Raw genomic sequence first — 19,435 nt, forward strand, 5'->3', positions numbered from 1 at the left:
TCAACTCGGGTTTGGTTGGTGTCATGACAGAAGACAGGTCGTTCGCTGCGTTCATCGGGCGTTTTGTGCCACGATGGCCCTTAACTGGGTGCTGACGGCACTACTACTGTGCGACGACGTTCAATAAGGGGCCATCAAACTCCCTTTAAACATTTTGATGATCACGAGTTCCTGATGTGGTATACGGTATCGCTTCATGAAGACAACCCTACGAAGCCATATGGGCATGTTGCCGCTGGAGGAAAGTGTGTGCAACCGTGGGCTTACCGCTACCTCCTCTGCTACAGCTGCCTGTCGACATGTGATTTTATGGCATTAGGACTTTTCGGACTCTCGCGGGAGACTTTGTGAATGCGTCAGAGCCGACTGTTTGCAGCGTTGTGGGAAAAAATCCCACACCTTCTCGCAAGCACACTTTTCAAAACAATTAAAGTATAGTAAATTTTCCTTCTGTTGCGCTGCTTAGCACAAAGAAGGTATGTTTCAAGGATGTTTTCACGCAAAAAGTGGTACGAAAAAAGAAACCGTGCATTTATTGGACATTTAAAAAAATAAACAACTGATCAGCCTGCTCAATTTGTTCTGTTTCTACGTTACCTTTATATTGTATCAACCTGGACCAACCTCAGCTATGTCAATCTGGACCAGCCCAAATCTTTCATTCACTTTTTTTTTTCTTCCTTTTTTGTAGTCGAAGAAAAAGCATGCACCTTTCGTCTCAAACGGTCGCGAGAGTTCTGTTGCATCCCTCCCCCTTTTATAGGCAGAGTGCGAATGAGGGCCATAAAAGTTCGTACGACATGCTCCTGGTGCCTCCCAAAGAATGGTCTCCCAGATTCTTTCGAGCAGCCTTGAACTCTCGGGATGTTGTTGTAAAATCGTTTTTGTTTGTTTGCTTGTTTATAGCTGCCCTCTAAGCGTTCGGTAGACGTGGCAATCCGCTAACAAACAGCATTCACGCTATACATATTGTAACATAGAATAGTGACAAGCACTGACACCATCTTTCATATTATTTGATATGGGGTGACCATGCCATTAAGCTAGCTGCTGCCCTGCTGCCGTTGTGGCTGTAGTTGCCAGACCAGAAAACTAGAAAACCTATGTATCTGTCGTTTGCCCTGTTCGAAACACCTGCACCTTTCTTCATACACTTGCAATCCTTTGTGTTTGTATATGCACGTCGCTCGAAACAAAGTAAAGAAATATATTGATTTTTCATGTCATAAGTGTGTTTTAAGCAAGAAAATCAATATTTGCTAGGGGTCGCGAAAGACGGCTGGGGACGAGAGTACACCTTTATTCGAGGACAGTTTCTCGAGGAGCGCCTGGAGGAATCCCCGAAACTGGTTCATGAAACGCATGTGCTCTTTGAGTGGAGGAGCGGCACTTTCCTCCACCCGTTGGTGTAGAGGCGGGGCGTCGAGTCGCGGCTTGTTCATGAATTCGGCGGTGAGATTTGAGTAGAAGAGGGATCTTGGACAGGTTAGGGGATTGGCAACACGAAACCGAAGCCTTTGGTAAGTGTAATAATCCGTGCCTTTAAAGAGTATGCACACATTAGTATGACACGTTTCGGCTGCACCACCAGTGTCCGCCATTATGAGGTTTCAATGTGCTTGTTCTTACAAGGTTTAGCGTGTGCAAACGACGTGTACGCGATTTTAAGTGCGTGTATTTTTGAATACACGTTACACATGCTGGGTCATTTAAGCTAACATCGACCATCGCGTTGCATTATTCCAAACTATCATTAGCTTCTTCAGGCATAATTCCGTCCCTTGTACCGTCACATTCCGTTCTTGCAGACTATGCACTGATCTTATTAGATATCTTATTAGATTAGATTATTATTGACCTTATTAGATGATAGATTAGACAAGAGCAGTTCACGGAATGGCCGCGAACAGTGGAATCGAACTTACCCTCATCAACAAAAGAAGCAAACAGAAGGGGGCGCGCATCGATCACTGTAATCCTCTCTCTGATTTTCCTAGCCCGCCTCCCATTCGCAAAGACGAACAAAAACCAAGGGTGGTGTTGAATGAATGGCCGTTGTGTTTTCAAATGTCTCGTATTACGTATGGTGCATATCTCTTCAAAACGAGAGTTTTTTTTGAGATTATTTGCACATTTCGGGCTTTCAGACTATTGGTAATTCATTTTAAGCGTACCATCAAAAGAAATAGCCTTATTTCTTGTGAAAGCGAAACGCACTGGATCACACAACCTGTTTCGGCCCTCTTTCTAGCTATACTAGCTAAGCTAGCAATACTTTCACGACGTGCACTTCAAATCTGACGTATTAGTCCAACGTAATTGCAGAATGGACTTTACTGAGGAAAAATGGTGCATCCAAAGATGTTATGGCCTTAGCTAGTGCGCCAGAAAAACCCAAATCAAATCAAATCAAACATTCAAAGATTGACACACCCAGAGAGTACGAATCACTGAGTGACACAACGTTCGAATTACTGTGATGGTAATTTAAACGGAACGCTTAGGGTCGATTCACGCGGTGAAACTTTAGCGGCGCGCAACCTAGGTTGCGCGTTGCGTGTGAACGGGTTGCGCAATCCGGTTACTAGACTCCACAGATAGCCCCACGAGCGATCATTTTCGCAGCCTTCAGGCACAACCTGTTCATCACTTGGATTCTCCTCCGAAGACATGCAATCGCTCAGGCTGTCTGTCATGGCATCACTTCCGAAACGTAAATTCCGCAGCCCAGCCTGCACGGTTTGCGAAGCAGAGGGGTTGGACTCGAGGGAGCGTTACCACAACAAGCTGCCATCCTTTGGCATGGAAGGCGTCGCCTTCCGTTGGTTGCTTGATTCCGCTAAATTTGACTTCTTCAACTTCTTAAGTTCTTCGATTTGCTTTCTTAAATCTCATACGTGTATCTCAAATAAATATCCAATATATATTTTACACTACGTCACTTGCTTGTGTCTTGTCGTTTGTACTCCGCTTTTACGTGAACTAAAGAGGCCGAAGCAAAGAATGGCGGGGAGTTTCGGTTTGCATCAGCGTGGTTTCCGTTGGTTCGCAGAGCAGCGTGATGATGACAGTTAACTGTGTTTAGCCTTCCACGAATTGCTTTCGTCCCCGTAAGGACTTGCTATATTTGTTACGGTTTCTTTATTGCTAGCACAGCACTTCATATCACTGCTTCAACACGTTATACGCGGTAAAATGCTTTACTCTGCCGCAACAAGTAAAGGGCTATCGGTGCTGTAGACGATCTAACAGATACGGTATGATCCACAACATTTACGGTGTGATACCGACAACACTGCTCAATTCTACGTACAGCCCTTTGTCACAGAGCACAGATGCACAGAGCTGGTCTCGCCTCCTCCGCTGGCCATCCTCGTTCCCTCCTTCCTTTCTTCCCTCCATCTCCACCCGCCCGCTTCACCGTTCTGTTATGAGACGTGACCGCGTGCACGTGACTTCGCCCTCGCAGGGTTGCTCGGCTGGAGTTATGGGACAGAAACTCGTCAACTAACACTGTCCATGCTAAAGCATGGCTGCGAGCGGGCGGTGACAGGCTGGCGTAGGAGGAACCACGCCTGTCGCGCCAAATCCGTTCTCTATAGTCCTCCTATAATACCTCTATGTTACGAAAACGACGCTGGCCGCATGGAAGCTCGCCCAGCGGTTCATGTAGAACATTTCACGAGAATGTGTTCTTGAACACGTCATTCCAAACTGTCCACCATATTTTCAGTTCTCGCTCTCGCATGAATGGACGAAGATGATGATGATGACATTTGCTCGCGCCACCTCACGAATTCGTTCAACACTACGATGCGGCGAGTTGCTCACCGTGTGAAAGAGGCCCACTCACTGCAACTTGAATTGCCGCAGCCGTTGCTGTAGCGAAGTTGCAGCAAAAGATGCATCGTGTGAGTCGACTCTTAGACAGCGTCTACAGCACCCCCGAATGGTATTTAATCATACAAATTAGTAGGGGAAAGCAGGGCAAAGCGGAAAGGTGGTGCAGTTCGTAAAAAAAATATCGTTTTGGCTTGTTGGTGGCGTCATACTAGCGTATACGTCAGCAGCCTCCGTCACGTGACAGAAAGACTATCCCACAAACAACGTTCTTTGAAGCACGACAAGAACGCTGCTGCCAACGGCCACCGCAGTCACCCCAGAGGAAGGAGCCGACCTGGCTCCAAAACCTCGGCTATCCCCTTCCTGTACCTTGGTTGACATTTTATTCACTATTGTTTTTACCGAGCCAGATTGTGTCGAAGGTGTTGAGGTTTAGGTGCGTGTGTGGAAGAAATCGCATGTTGGTACACAGAGTGTTGGATGTTAGTAAGTTGCTAACGTTTTGCACTGCTGTTACTAAAATGGTGCAGAATCACATAAAATCTGCAAGCTAAGAAACAAGTTATAGTTGCACTGAAATATGACTGGTCACTCCAAGCAATGGCTATGCTGTAAAGATCTAACTGCAGGAATCCCCACTTTTGCAGTTATATCAAACATGGAGCACTTTTGATTGACAGACATCCTCTAAGAGGGAAAGTGGAAAATTTTCAATGTTTTCGTTCCCAATAACTCAGACTAGAACTCTATTGATATCTTGACAAAAATTGATATTTATTCGTGACGTGTCCCTGTATGGACGGATGTAAATGGCTTCGATCTTGGATGGACTGTGGCCCGCAAGACAATATTTTGCGGCTACTCATCATGTACTTTCAAATAAAGGTTTTATTCTCTCTGTAAGAGATTGTACACAGTTTCCACTTTGCCCCTCAATATTTTCCACTTTGCCCTCCCCATGGGATATAGTGAGAAATTTTAGTTACTTTGCAACAGATTTTTTTATATTTCTAATAAGTAATAACACGCACTATGCAACACTAATGGTTTACGCCGTATACACTAATGGTTGAACAAACAAGGAAGTCACTGAAAAGGTGAGCCAGCTGCAGGACTCGAACCCACACCTTCTCGATTGCCGGTCCAGGGATCTACCAATTGAGCTAAGCTAACACGTCTCTCCAATGACTTCCAAGGTTGCGTCATCTGGAGGGACGAACCACACCCACGCACTCACTGATTCCACTTTCACTCTTACATGTTTTCTCGCTCCGTCTAATAAATGTGTGTGTGAGTGAGAAAACATGTAAGAGTGAAACTGGAATGAGTGAGTGCGTGGGTGTGGTTTGTCCCTTCAGGTGACGCAACCTCGGAAGTCATTGGAGAGGCGTGTTAGTTTAGCTCAATGGTAGAGCCCTGGACTGGCAATCCAGAATATTTTCCCCTTGTTGTTTGTTCCTAGGCACTTGAGGCTTTGTGTGTTTGTCCTTTTATCTGTGTTCCAGCATCAGAACATCAATTTCCGTCGTGTTCAAAACTAATGGTGTTTTGCCAAAAGACCAAAGTCTCGTAAGTGCAGCATTTTGCATGCCCGTGCGCATTAACATGTTAAAAGAAAACTTGAACGTTAATATAACTGCTTTGCCCCAGCTTAGGTTTCTCTGATCTGATTGGACACGTTCCACCTGCTCATGGTTGCAAGGGACAGACTGAAACTAAATCCAGTATATTTAGAATCCCACTCAATTTATACCACGAGAGAGAAAGAGAGAGGTATGTCGAGAGAGAAAAATGACCACTGTGTCAGTGCAGTCAGCCGCTCATGATCACTTGGTGTTCCTGTCAAACCGACACTGGCGAGTTGCATGATATACTCCGTGTGTTAATACTCTATGTGTTAATTCTCACAAGTTCGCCGCAGTACCAGGCGCTTTCAGAAAGCTCACCAAGGCGCAAATCACATGTTTCCCTCATTCGAGAAGTCACCCGGCACGTCGAGAATATTTTCACAGTATAAGTTCTTCTCTGCAGGAGAGTGGAGCTGCACAGCATTCTGTAGTGTGAGTGGGTGCAGTCAGCTGATCCAGAACACTTGGTGCACGTGTTAAACCGAGACACTGATCAGTTTCATGATATACTACTACTCTGTGAAAGATGGCAGTAGTCGAAATAGCCAGGCTTCAGGCTTCTGTTGTGTTCGTCTGTTTGTGTGTTTTAGCCTCAAAACAGTTACTTTCGATCATACTCTATGTGTTCATTCTCACAAGATCGCCGCAGCATCAAGGCGCCTTCAGAAAGTTCACCAAGGCGCAAATCACATGTTGTATAACCTCATTTGAGACGTCCCCCGGCACGTCGAGAATATTTTTACAGTACAAGCCTCCTGCACTGTGAAAACCATAGCGCGCTGTGTGGAAAAAGCAGAGGGGATGCCGCAGTCAGCGTACCATACAGCGGGAGACGCCACTGAAGTAAGTAGTTTGTCATCACCGCATATGCTAGTATATCGAGATCTCTTGTCTTTCACATTTGCAGAGTTCGCACAGTGCCTGGCATGAGAAGTGAACTCACCCACGTCTGCCCGGCTGGATTGCTACCGGGCGAAAAATGTGCTAGCTCGCAGATTCCTGGCGCTGGGAAAGCGCCACGCGAACATGCGAGATTGCTGCGCTTTGACCAAGCGAACATGACTGCTCGGGATCTGGAAAAAAACAAAGAGAGAGAGCGAGAGCGAGAGAGAAGGTAGCCAAAGAAGAAATTGCCACGAAATGACCTCGCGAATTCGCCAATAGTTGTCAGGGACGAAATGTCGCCTTCGTAGAAATACTAGGTAGTTTTAGTTCCCACTACGACAACACGCCAATCGATACGATCTCCGAAAAACACATATGACTCACGAGTCGGTGGGAGTGATTGGTAAAGCGCTTGTCCAAAGTTTTCGTTTGCAGACGAAAAGTCATCGAGGACGACCCCACCGATGCGGAAAATCAAGCGGGACGCCATCTGCCCGCACAAATCTTAACTTCATTTACTCGTATTATAAGTTAGGTTCCAGTAGGGTGGTTCCATAAGTTTCCGGCCCGACCAACTTTTAATAGTCATAGAGACGAAACAAGTGTATCACTTTTCGACATAGTCACCCTTAACTTCGATGCACTTTTCACACCTTTCAACCAGCATTCTTATAACCTTGAAAAAATAGTCCCGAGTTTTGTCCGCAAAATGCTGGAAAACTGCCTCTTGCAGCTCACTATCGTTTTGAAATATCCGTCCTTTGAGATCCCTCTTCAAGTTTGAGAACAGGAAGTAGTCACTGGGTGCCAAGTCTGGTCTGTAGGGTGCGTGGTGGATTCCTTCGAAGCCGCACTCCTTCAGTGCAGCCTTGGCAACAGAAGCCGTGTGGACAGGGGCATTGTCCTGGAGCAACCGGACACCTCGACTCAACCTGCCGCGCCTCTTTTCCTTGATGGCGTCTCGCAGTCGGTGCAGGAGTGAAGCATAATAAGTCGCATTCACCGTGGTGTTCCTCTCTTTGAAGTCGATGAGGAGGATCCCGTGACAACCCCAAAATATTGTTGCCATGATCTTCTTTGTGGATTGTGTGACCTTGGCTTTTCTTGGGGGTGCTTCTCCTGGTTTGCGCCATTCCATCGACTCCTTTTCGAAAGGGGACCATAATAGAGCACCATAGTCTCATCCCCTGTGACAATTGACTTCAATATTTCTTCTTCGTTCTTTGACAGAGCTCCAAAAACTCTTTGGCACAGACGACGCGCTGTTGTTTTTGAACTGACGAGAGAAGTTGTGGAACCCATCTCGCACTGATCTTTTTCATGTGAGAAGACTCTCGCCGATGATGCGAAAAACTGTTGTTTTGGAAAGCCCCATCCTTTCTGAGATTTCCTTCACCTTCAGACGCCTGTCGCTCAGCACTTCCTCCTCGACAAGACAAAAATTTTCTTGTGGAGCCACTTCCACTGGACGACCAACGTGTGGATAATCTTCAATGGACTCTCACCCCAGTCTTAACTGCTTAGCCCAGTCTTTTACCGTTGTGTACGACGGAGAGGCTTCCCTGTACACGTTGTCCAGTTGCACTTTAATTTCTTTAGGCGAAAGTCCCTCTCTTATCAAGAATTTTATCACAGCGCGGTACTCGATTTTTTTCCATTTTAACTGAAGAGTGCACCCTGGCTGTTTGAAATGCCGCTCTCCAACCGACAAAAGCATGGAGAGAGTTGAGGGTGGTGCTCCCGCCCTCCAACAGATGGCGCCACGCATCCTTAATCGCATTTTCAAATTCGCGCGCATTTTCTACCTTGGGCCGGAAACTTATGGAACCACCCTCGTACATTATGCGCATAAAACGCGTGTTACAAGCATTTGTCCCAATGCTTGTGGACGATGTAATGTTGCTAAATATTCCTCTGCGCATTTCTGCGCCGGCGACAGCTTTTGGTCAAAATTCGTCTGCATATCCTCACTTAGGCTTATAGGTCCAGACGGGGGAAGTCACACACGGTGTCAAGTGCACTACGCCTCTTCCGATGTCCTTGCTTCATAACATCCGCTACTGGTTGCCCGCTACCCGTGGTTGTCGCCCAGCCATGATTTCTGGTAGTTGCAGACCAAAATCGGTCGTAGTGCAGGTCGCGAGCGAACGATATTGTTTCTCTGGTTGTCAGCTATATTGTTTGTAAGCGCACGCTGTGCGCATGCTGCAGCTGAGTGGGAGCATGAAAGCGCGCACGAAAGAAGTTCCATAAATTCGGAATTAGTGGGATTCCGATATTAGGGAGTTTTCGCAAGTCGTTTGTCCCCGAATCAAACGACCGATTCCGCCGATTCGAAAAGCGAATGGGAAACGAACTACAGAGACTTTTAGCAGATCGGACGCATCGCTTATTTCTAAATGTATTCCAGATGGATTTGAGTAGCAACTGGATCATGGTGGATCATTCGCATGTTTTCTTGCAGTATATATGACATACCGCAGTGTACTTTCAGACCTTTTTTTTTTTTTCATTTGTGGAAGGCTGTAGTTGAGGCGAACAACGTCGGTCACCGTGTCAGTCTCTCAAGCAGACACCGGCACAGTTGGGGGACTCGATCTCATGTTGATGAATCAGGACGATAGGAGGCACGTTTTCTTTGAAAAGGGGTAATCACACGTGTGCGGGCTTCTCAGTTCTTCAGTTAACCAAACAGGGAACGACACAGGGATGATCACTTTGCATTGCTTTGATGCGCCTTGCAGATACACACAAACTTTCTCACACGAACTACATGTTCTGCGACACAAGTGGTCGCTGATGCGTGTGAAACGCTCTAATGAATACGTTGTTCCATCCAACAACTTACCGCAGAGGATATACATCGTCGGAACCAGTAAACATCTCGCAGTCCCATTGCAGCTTCACTACTGTAAACATACGCCATATTGCTTCGCGATGTCAATCGGTCGTGCTCACTGCTGGCCGAATACAACGAAACGACTCAGCACGAGCGGGTCGTTCATACGTAACCGCGCGCCCAACGACTCGCCAACCGATTCGTAATGCGCATGCGCGACACTCGAATCGGTCGTTTCGTTCATGCGAAAACCACTCGCTAAAACTCGCTACTTTTCGTAGACAGACATTTCCGACTCAGCTTACGGATGCACAGTTTGCGGAAAACTGAGTCGGAAAGCCATCGGAGGACCAGAAGTGACCAACTAAAACTCCCTAATTCAGCCGCTCGATCACGTCACGGAAATGTTTTCTTTCCAGGCGGCGATGGATGCTACAGTGTCCTTTAAAGATAGAGATAACGTACAGAGAGCACCCCTCAAATGGGTCTGGCCCAGAAAGCTCATTTTCTTGATTTTGAATTTCGTCGCTCATTCTCTTTTCCCTTCAGACAACAAAATTTTCCGTGCCTCCGCTAGACAAAATCTGCCCAGGGACTTTAAGTAGACTTGTACCCCTGTCAGACGGGCACGATAAATGGCATTTCAATGCACGGTGAATGCTACGGGAAACGACATTTACCGTGCCCGTCTATCTGGGGTGTTGGAAAGATACTTTCGTATCATTCTGACGATGGAATCCGCATGGATTCTGAAACGGTGTGAAGTGTTCTTTTTATATCGTTGTGTATGTCGATGCGTATTTTACAAAATAGTAATATGTTTATGGGTTGATCGCTCCACACCAGCAGCGGACGGCCGTTTCGTCCTATATAGTTGGGACCCATCGGCACAGTGAAGGACAGTGAAGCACAGGAAGTGACACGATCATGGGTAGGAACATACTCTGTGTCTCGCAGTGCAAGCCAGAAACTGCATATAGAAAGGGAAAATGTCCGAAGCTCTGTGGCTGCACGCGAAGAATATGTTTATAAGTTTGTCCTGCTATCCTAGCTACGAAAGGCCGTTTCTTCCTAATTGGGACTCATCGGCGTAGCGCAGACCCGTTCGAGATGGATTCCATCGTCATCAAGTGTATCATCGCTTTCCTAACATGTTTCCACCTCTGTAACGGTAACTTGAATTGCTATCCTGTGATACCACACGTTCATCAAATGTAGCAAGTTATCGGATGATGTCAGGATGTCTGGTTCAGTTTGATGTGGGTTATTATGAAAAGGCTCTCTAGCTGAACACAAAGACCTACATTCACAAAACCGCTTCTGTAGTGTTGCTTCACGTTTTTCCTGCTCACATTTATGCCTTTGGAGGTGTAAATGTTGTACCTCAGTCGAGTAGTAGCAATTTCATACCTCCCTCAAGGAATACTATTTGTACCTTACGGACACATATACAATCCACTAAAGGATACATTTTGCAAACTGTGTCAAATAGTTTCCAATACGCGATGGGTCCGATTTAGTTCACTGCTAGTTCAGACCACTATTTCGAATCGGAAGAAACATAAATTCGGACAACAAACAATTTTATAATACTAATATCCTCATGAGAATCCCGCCTGCTACGATCAAAGAAGGCATAAAAACATTTATCGAGGATGGGGTGGAAGAAGAAGTGAAAAGAGTAGGCCGGCTGAAGTGATATAACATCGAATCTGACGTAAAGTAAGAAAAGTGACCGCCCTTCACCAAGTCGAAGTTGTCTTCTCCTGTGAAGACCAGGTGATCAGTCTACAAGGGGTCGCGCTGCCAAAGAGCGTGTGCAATAAGAAGCATCAAAGCAAATATGCGGGGTGCACCTCCGACAGTTGCATGTCTACGAAATGCTGCTTCCTGTGGATGCATCTGTGTAGCACAGAGTGGACGGTACATCAACGACCGTATTAGGGAACACACCACGGTCGTAAAGTCTAATCCCCCAGCGTCACTTACCTCTCATACACGGGATTAGAAATGTATACCGTTGTATCAGGACGCATGAACCGTTGGCGTGCATTAGGATAAAAGGGAATGGTAAATCATTGAGGCGCCTCTGATAAAGGCGATGGGAGAAGGCTCTCTCAGTTCCCTCCCCCTTTCCCGTGATGCTCACAAAAGCCGAAGTAGATTTTCGGTGGTAAACTAAGTTCCGAACTAGATTCTGAACACGACACGCTTTACGGTAAACCAGCATGTTTGTGTGGAAAATAAAACCAGTCGTTAGAGCCGGTTGTCATTGTGTTGTTGTCGTCCTTGTTGTAGCTCCGTCGTCAACTCATTGAATTGCTGTTTCCACTGCTCACAGATTCGATTCTTGTCGGGTATTGTGGTGGCGTTCCAGAACTCACCCGGGTCGACCCATGAGTTGAGTGTAGCCACTCTTTGTATTCCAGAATCAACCCAATTACGTCACGACCCGCGTTCCTAAAACGGGTCGCCTACCCGAGGGTAGCGACTCCAGATCGACCCGCACTACTCCCTACCAGGGAGGCTAAGTTCGTTCATGATCGAGATACTCGACGCATCGAGTTTAAATCGGGGCGGGGTCAACGTCGCCTCTCTTCCACACCCGTTTTCTTCGAAGAAAGTAGGGAACTCGACGGCAACTCGACGGCGCCACAGGTAGCTGTTTTCCCTATGCTGGCTCTACAAACGTACCTAGGAAATCCCCAACAGCGAGTGGGACTATATCGCAGCAACACTTTTAATTGAGAATATTTAATGTATCCAAGATAACGTCAGGATAGCAAGCAGAGAAACGGCACATTTCGGCGCTGCGTTCCACAATATTGCATCATGCTCGGTGTTATTTTTATCATGCTCCACACATGTCTGCGGGACAGAAGTTCGCGTCCTCTCCACTTTCACAGCATTTCAGCCATGTTTCCAGCGGCATGGAAGGCGTCGGTGTGAACGATGTGTCTGTCGGCGCCGGCGATGTTCCTCTGTTGGAACCACCACCGACCAAGAAGCGTCGAACTTTGGGTGCTCGTGTATCCCTCCAATAGCTGAATTTGCTCATTTTATGGGCGAACATCCGGTCCTCGTCAGCGGTGCGACAGACTTCTTTCCAGTGTTACAAAGAAACAAAGAGGCGTCTTTGGGAAGAGCTGTAAGCAGGGTTCGAAACCGGAACTGAACCGGAACCGAAAACCGCAAAGAAACGTAATTTTTTTCCGAACCGAACCTGAACCGAACCGTAAATATTTTTTTCTCTCCCCTTGAACGAACCGGAACTGAACCGAGGAAATATGATGCGGTAACGGGTTCGGCAGACGTTAAAAACGCCCATAGCTCCTCGCTCGACAGCCGCCCACCACCCAGACTTGTAGGTATCTTGAGTACGTACTCAAAATACAGCATTTGAAGTACTTTTTCCGGTATTTTGGTACTCTACTCATTACCCTTTGAGACAACTATTTTTAAAGTATTTAAAATATTGTTTTCAGTAGTTGCTACCCAGTACTCAAGATGCTTTCCTTCCTCGTCAAGCACACTTCCCTGCCGGGTCCATATTTTCAGCTCACTGAAACTTTACATCTTTTTTTTTCTTTTTTGGGGGGGGGAGAATTCGCGTACCTGTTACTTATCCTTCTGTACAATAGGCTGGTCCCACGCTTGACCTTGCTTCTCAATAGCCCGACCCCTTCGTCACAAAACGGCTCCTATTCATATTGCGAGGTGAATCCCGGCCTTGGTCACCAAAGCAATAAACACACGCCAGAGGCCGAAAGACCCCAGCTGACAAATTCAATATCTTCCCTTTTATATATATACATTCTCAACCCGAGCTGACATAGAGGAGTGTTTACTAAAGTACTTTAAAGAGTATCTTAAATACTTCTTAGAGTATTTAGTACACTACTCAAATTACTTTCAGTTTTGTGTATTTTGTACTCTATTTTAAATACTTTTTACGTGGAGTATTTGGTATTTTATTTTAAATATTTTGGCGCAGTATTTTGTACATGTCTGCCCCTACCTCCCTGCATCGCTCGGAATCATGCCGAATTCATAGAGCAGATATAACAAATTGATAAACCAAGAAGTGGTGAGTCCATGTACCTCCTACAGGCTCACCTCCAAAAGGTGCACGACATCCCTGTACATTTTTGTGACTCGAGGTGTAAAAAAAGACGTGCTACACTACGGCTACACTTTGCACTGTTGCCTCGGGTGTACCCTGTTACCCACTCTTAATAATAAACTTTTGAAATCCACGCTAAGAAATCCACCCTTCAAAATCCATTCTAGTGAAATCCACGCTGTCACAATGGGTCTATGCAGTCCAGTGTTGAGTATTACGTACGAAAAACAGTGTTTCAGAAGGTCACACTGCAGAATAGCGAATCTTTATACAATTCTGTGTCATATTCAGTATCTATCTCGCAATTATTTCTTACTTTAATCAAGTTATAGACGTAAATAACTACGCGTATGAATACAAGGAAAACAACGCCTCGGTGGTTCCGGTACGATTGGGAACGAGGCTATCTGAGAAAATGGCGTAAACTCGGAGTGGTGTGATGTTGCGGATGTGCTACATAAAAAGGGTAATCACTGCAAGAATCCGGTAGTGAAAAATTCCCAGGGTGAGCAACGTATAGAACGGACCATGGAACTGAGCGGTGTCAATAATTTGTCACGACCGTCATCTCGTAACTTCTCCCTTGCTTTCTTCTGCCTCGCCCTAGGAACCACTATTCGTCATTAACATTATCGGAAGCGAATAGAATGTTACGTTTGATACGAACCGCGAAATGTGGTTCAGCAACGTAAAACTGTGCTGAGAATATCGTCATAGGAGGGAAGAGTTCAATTAGTATCACACCAAGGGCCGGCGATAGGAGGGGTCGTGTACACATAAACAATACACATAAACAGTATGTGATACGTTACCTCATGCATAAAGGCAAGAGCAAACTTGATAAATGGAGCTCCCATACTTTTTCTTAAGCTATAACATGTACATATTGTTGAGAGAGCGCCAGCATAGGATAGACTGTGAACATTCACAGATGCCGCATGCCTGCACGCACGCACGCACGCACACACACACACACACACACAAACAAACAAACAAACAAACAAACAAACAAACAAACAAACAAACAAACAAACAAACAAACAAAAAAAAGCACCAAAGTTAACGGGAACTAAAATGAATTCAACTGTTTCTTGTTAACTTTCAGCATTCTTGCTATTCTACTACAGATATTGGTGTTGTACAAATTTCTACCTAAACACTGCGGTGGCAAAAAGCTCTGGGTAAAGGCTAATGCACAAGAACGTCAACATATTTGTGAGTATTAGTGCACCGTATGCTATCACCTTTGCGTACGGATGAGATGGCGAATGATCCATTAAAACCCTCTATTCTCGGAAATGGGATAGATTATTGTTAATGGGTGGAGGACTTGAGGTGCGAGCTTCAGTGATTAATGCCTAATATTCGTAATACCTGATGATGGGCAGTTGTAAGTACCAATTTAATTAGTGCTTATGTAGCTATAGCACAAGTCCAATTAATCCAGAAAAAGTACTTATCCTCTTGCACCAGATTCTGTTGCATAGTTATTGACCATATGTGTTCATATACTATTATTTGTGTCGTTCCTATTATGGTGATGCCGCACTTCACTCACATACCAACATTCCTGCATTGCACAGAAAGCGTAGCAACAAAAGTGGTTGGAACCATCTTACAGTAGTTGTAGATGCAGATTAGTAACGTTATAAAGATCTGCTTCCAACAATAACTTTATTTTGAGGTGAATGGGGAATTTCATCTCCCTGTGTGATACTCTTGGGTGTAATTAGGGCCGGTGCTAGGGGTGTGCGGGGCCTGTTTCACACGATTAAGTGAATACTTGATATTCAAAAAAAAAGAGTAATCCCTGGTTGAGGGCTGCGTTCGGGGCTTAAGGCGGTCCCCTTACTCGCCCCCCCCCCCCCCATCACCGAAAGTAGGAACGGAAGGTAGTAACGAAAAGAATAACATGGCGGGCAGACCATGATCAACTCATTGCAAAAAAAAAATATTCATCTATACCATGCAAGTGATAACAAAGAGCTATATCATGGAGATGCCCGTTCCTTGCTTATAGTACTATTGGGGGTCTCTGTGTCCAGCTATGCCATACAGAAGGTCATTCCAGTTTCGAATTCCATGTGGTAAAAAGGATCCATGAAAGTAATCTTCACCCAATGGATGTATTGCTTTGTAAGAATGGATGAGACGTGGCAAACTACAATTATGGAGTGATTTTTTCGGGTTAAATGCCTTTCTCAGATTCGGGGAATAAAAATCGGGCGCTATTTTTAAATCTGTAATTCGGGGAGAAATTGGGCGATAATTGTGCCTTCGGGTGTTATCGGGTGTTTTTGTTTCTCTTCTTGTCTATTAAGTCCTTTCCTAATTTTCTATTTTTTTTTTGCGATATCATGCGGGATCGTTCCAGCGGTAATCCACGAAAAACATAGACAGTGTTGACACACATGGGTGTACTGCTGGGAAACGTAAGCGACCCATTCTTACACAGGGCTATCGTGGTCGCCACATGTCAGGGCCCTGTCTTCCAAAGCCAACATCCTTGCAAATGTGCTGCGCCGCATCTCCGGCGCCTCCTGGGGCCCGTCGTACGCTGACCTCCGCCATGTGCACAACTTGCTCACAATGGGCGCTCTCCGCTACAGCCTCCCGGTCCTGCACGGTCTTGGCCGTACCGGAGAGAGGGAACTCTTAAACATCCAGGCCCGTAGCCTCCGTATCTGTCTCGGCGTCCCAAGGACGTCCGAAACCTTCTCGGTCCTTGCAGAGGCGGGAGAACCCCCGGCCCCCATCCTCCGCGACAAGGAGACACTCCGAACCTACGCGCGCTTCATCACACGGCACCCGCTGCATCGTCTGCGAACGATACCGCAGAAGTACCCGGACTCTGCCTTCGGCGACGCCATTCGCAGACTCAACGGGCGCCTTCCGCCTGCACCGGCGGGGTCGTTCGCACCCCCTATGTGGACCTTCGACCGACCCACAACGATAACACGCATCCCCGGCCTCCCTCGCAAGCATGACACGCCCACGGGGGTCGCGCGGCAGCTCGCGTTGGAGCACATTTACTCGCTTCATGACCAGCGAGTACCCATATACACCGATGGCTCGGTGATACCAGGCGGGTCGGCAGCAGCCTTCTACATGCCTCACGCCCACTGCAGCCATGGGTTTAAACTCCCGTACGAGACTTCATCCACCGAAACCGAAATGATCGCCATTTATGAAGCCCTGAAGTTCATCTCGGCATCCGTTCCCGCACCATGGACCATCTTCACAGACAGCAAGGCGGCGCTAGAAGTGCTGTCATCATTCTCGATCCCCCTTGTTCAGGACAGTGGCGCGCTCATCGTTCAGTGCCTCAGCCGTCTCGCCCGCGCGGGCCACAGCGTTTGGCTTCAGTGGGTCCCCGGTCACACAGGCCTCCCCGGCAACACATCCGCCCACGCCGCTGCGAAGCAGGCCCACACCTCTGCACCATTGTTATCGGTCCCGCTATCACCCTCGTCATGCCGACTCCACATACGCCGCATGTGCGCCCAGCACACTCGCCTCTTCACTGAGAGCGCCGTCCCAGCCCGCACTTTCCTTCATTCCATCGATCACAAGATGGAGCTCACCATCCCACTGAGCCTCACTCGAAGGGAGAGCTCACTCCTTCACCGCTTACGACTCAACGTCGCTAAGACCCCATCGCGCCAGTTCCTCATGGGCAACATAGGTTCTCCACTATGCACGAAATGTGGTGTGGTGGCAGACACTACCCACCTCCTCCTGCACTGCCGCCTTTACTCATCAGCCAGAGCCGCACTTGAGCAACAGCTCACACACCTCGGCCTGCACCTCACGCTGCGGACCTTACTCGGCCCCGTGCAGCGCGCCCGACAGTGCGTAGTCACCAGACTGCTCCTCCGTTACCTCGCTGCAACCGACCTACTGGTCGCCCTGTGAACCGGACTATGCCCGCCTGGGTACTCTCTCTCTGATTCTTTTCTGTTCTTTTTTTTTTCTTTATTATTTTTTTTTTTTGAATAGCAAGCCGACACCCTGTCTGGCTGACCTTTCGCTCGTTCCTCTTCTTTGTTTGTTTGTTTGTTTGTTTGTTATCATTAAACATATCCCCCCCCCCCCATTCTTACATGTATTACACGTGGTGACCTTTGTTGGTCTTCAGTGGAAACATCGCTTGAGGATTTCATAGGGACTGGAATTCGGGGAGAAATCGGTTTTACCAGAATTGGTCGGAGGTAATTTCGGGGGGGGGGGGGGGGGAATAACCGGGCGGAATCTTGTTTAACCCCCAAAAGTCACTCCCTAATTATAATCGGTGCTGGACAGTAAATCTGCATGTAAGTCAGTGTTATTGAACAGAATGAAGGTTGAGAATAGCCTGAAGTTTGCAAATAAAACTCGAAGCTTGATCATTTATGCCACATGCTCTTTCATCCGAGACAAAAGAAGTCGGCTCAATCGTTTGCCAGCAGTAGTTAACTTTGAACCGAGATCATGGGTTGCCAAACTTGATGCCAACACTTACAATGTCAGTTGGTGATGTGATGAATGTTTCAGTGACAATAATTCCATTTAGAAACGGTTTCTACCAACGGTGGCTAACTGAATGAAGAACAAGGGTTGCTAATCCTTAAACATAACGTTACTCGGTGACATGATGACTGTTTCAGTGACAAAAACTTTTTTTAGTGAAGCAGATTTAAGTGCTACATTCAAGGTAATTCACTGTTGATCTCTGTTAATCGGCATTTGTGAAACTGGGCAATAACGAAGCCTTTGTGCTTTAGTGTTAGGCAGTGGTTTTCAAGGGATTCAAACTGAGAACAGGTTAACGGTACAGTTTCTCAGCATAACAATTCATACATACCTACATACCTGTACCGGACAGAACATGAAACTCAACACAATACAAAAGTGAGAGTAAAATTGTGGTGGTTGCTTTCCTCATTTTCCTCTGCTTGCTCGGTAACCCAGGAAAGTGACGTCCGGGATACTCAACAGTAACTTGTATATTTACACAACGACAATATTTACAACTAAGAGCAAATTTATAACTCTACGCAACAGTCTGGTCACCCGCTATGAAGCCTTGCAGCCAAGTCAACCCCAATTGTTCGCACGCTGCTCTTGAAGGCGTTGTGACGAAATTCACAGTTCTTGGAAAAATACCACACGTGCTAAAACATTCCCATGCCACGCTGTTTCAAAGCTTGCCTTTTCAGAATCAATCTCAGTCTTAGGATATAACACAAAGCAAGCCAATTTGAATGCATTCTGACTTTCACTATCTCTGCTGTAAGCTTTCTCCAACCTGTCAGGGTCACTTTCTTCCCAAATCCAACTCTTGTAATAGAAACACTTATTTTTACAATGGTAAGCATGACAACTGCTGCATAAAAGCTTCGGCTGACCCACTTTCTAGGTTGTCGTCTCCTGAGAACGGGATACGTTGGGCAGCCAGCTATAACCTAATGCCTCACTCGCTCGGAGTCGCAACAACGGACACTATGGCGATAACTAACTATACAGCATGATGGAAATAAAAGAGACATTTTAGTCGGGTCGCATGTTCAACCTTTACAGTGAGTAATGTGACGTTTGCACTCAATGGATTCAGCAGCCGCACACTAGGGCATGACATCAAGTCCAGATACTTCTGTGCAGTTCACTTACTGTTCGTTTTCTGAAGTTCTCTGAAGTTCGTTTCCTGTGCTACATCTGCGGCCGTCCTGGGAAAGGCTCAACCCAGTTTGGGAAACAGTACCTCTCAATTTCGTGGCCATTCGCCATACCCAAACCACAATATGTGTTGTCTGCTTGTATGGCCTTTTGCAAACACACTTATATATACTGCAGCCATTATCATGGCTATTGCATGGGCGAGCATACAGACTCCAAAAATTTATTCGAAATCCACCACCAATACTATTCTCATCCGCAACTGTGGAAGGCAAAAAGCTGTACTTAAAAACATCGATACCTGAACAGTGTGTGGTAGTCAGATTATGCACACAGCACGGCGAAGGGGGGGGGATATATTTATTAAGCAAAAAAGAAAGGAAATGTCAGACAGCCCAAAAACTAGCTTGCTATTTCACAAGGGAAAAGAAAAACAGAAAAGCAGAAAAAGAATTGAAAAGG

General features: G+C 46.4%; 1 protein-coding gene across 1 annotated transcript; it reads left to right on the top strand.

The window, feature by feature from the left end:
* The first annotated feature begins 15,907 nt into the window (after positions 1 to 15,907).
* On the top strand, positions 15,908 to 17,233 carry LOC135377918 (uncharacterized). The gene has a single exon (XM_064610684.1). It carries the CDS (start codon positions 15,908 to 15,910, stop codon positions 17,231 to 17,233), a length of 1,326 nt encoding a protein of 441 aa, XP_064466754.1.
* Positions 17,234 to 19,435: the final 2,202 nt, after the last annotated feature.

Source organism: Ornithodoros turicata, chromosome 1 (genome assembly GCF_037126465.1).
Source record: "Ornithodoros turicata isolate Travis chromosome 1, ASM3712646v1, whole genome shotgun sequence".
NCBI lineage: Eukaryota > Metazoa > Arthropoda > Arachnida > Ixodida > Argasidae > Ornithodoros > Ornithodoros turicata.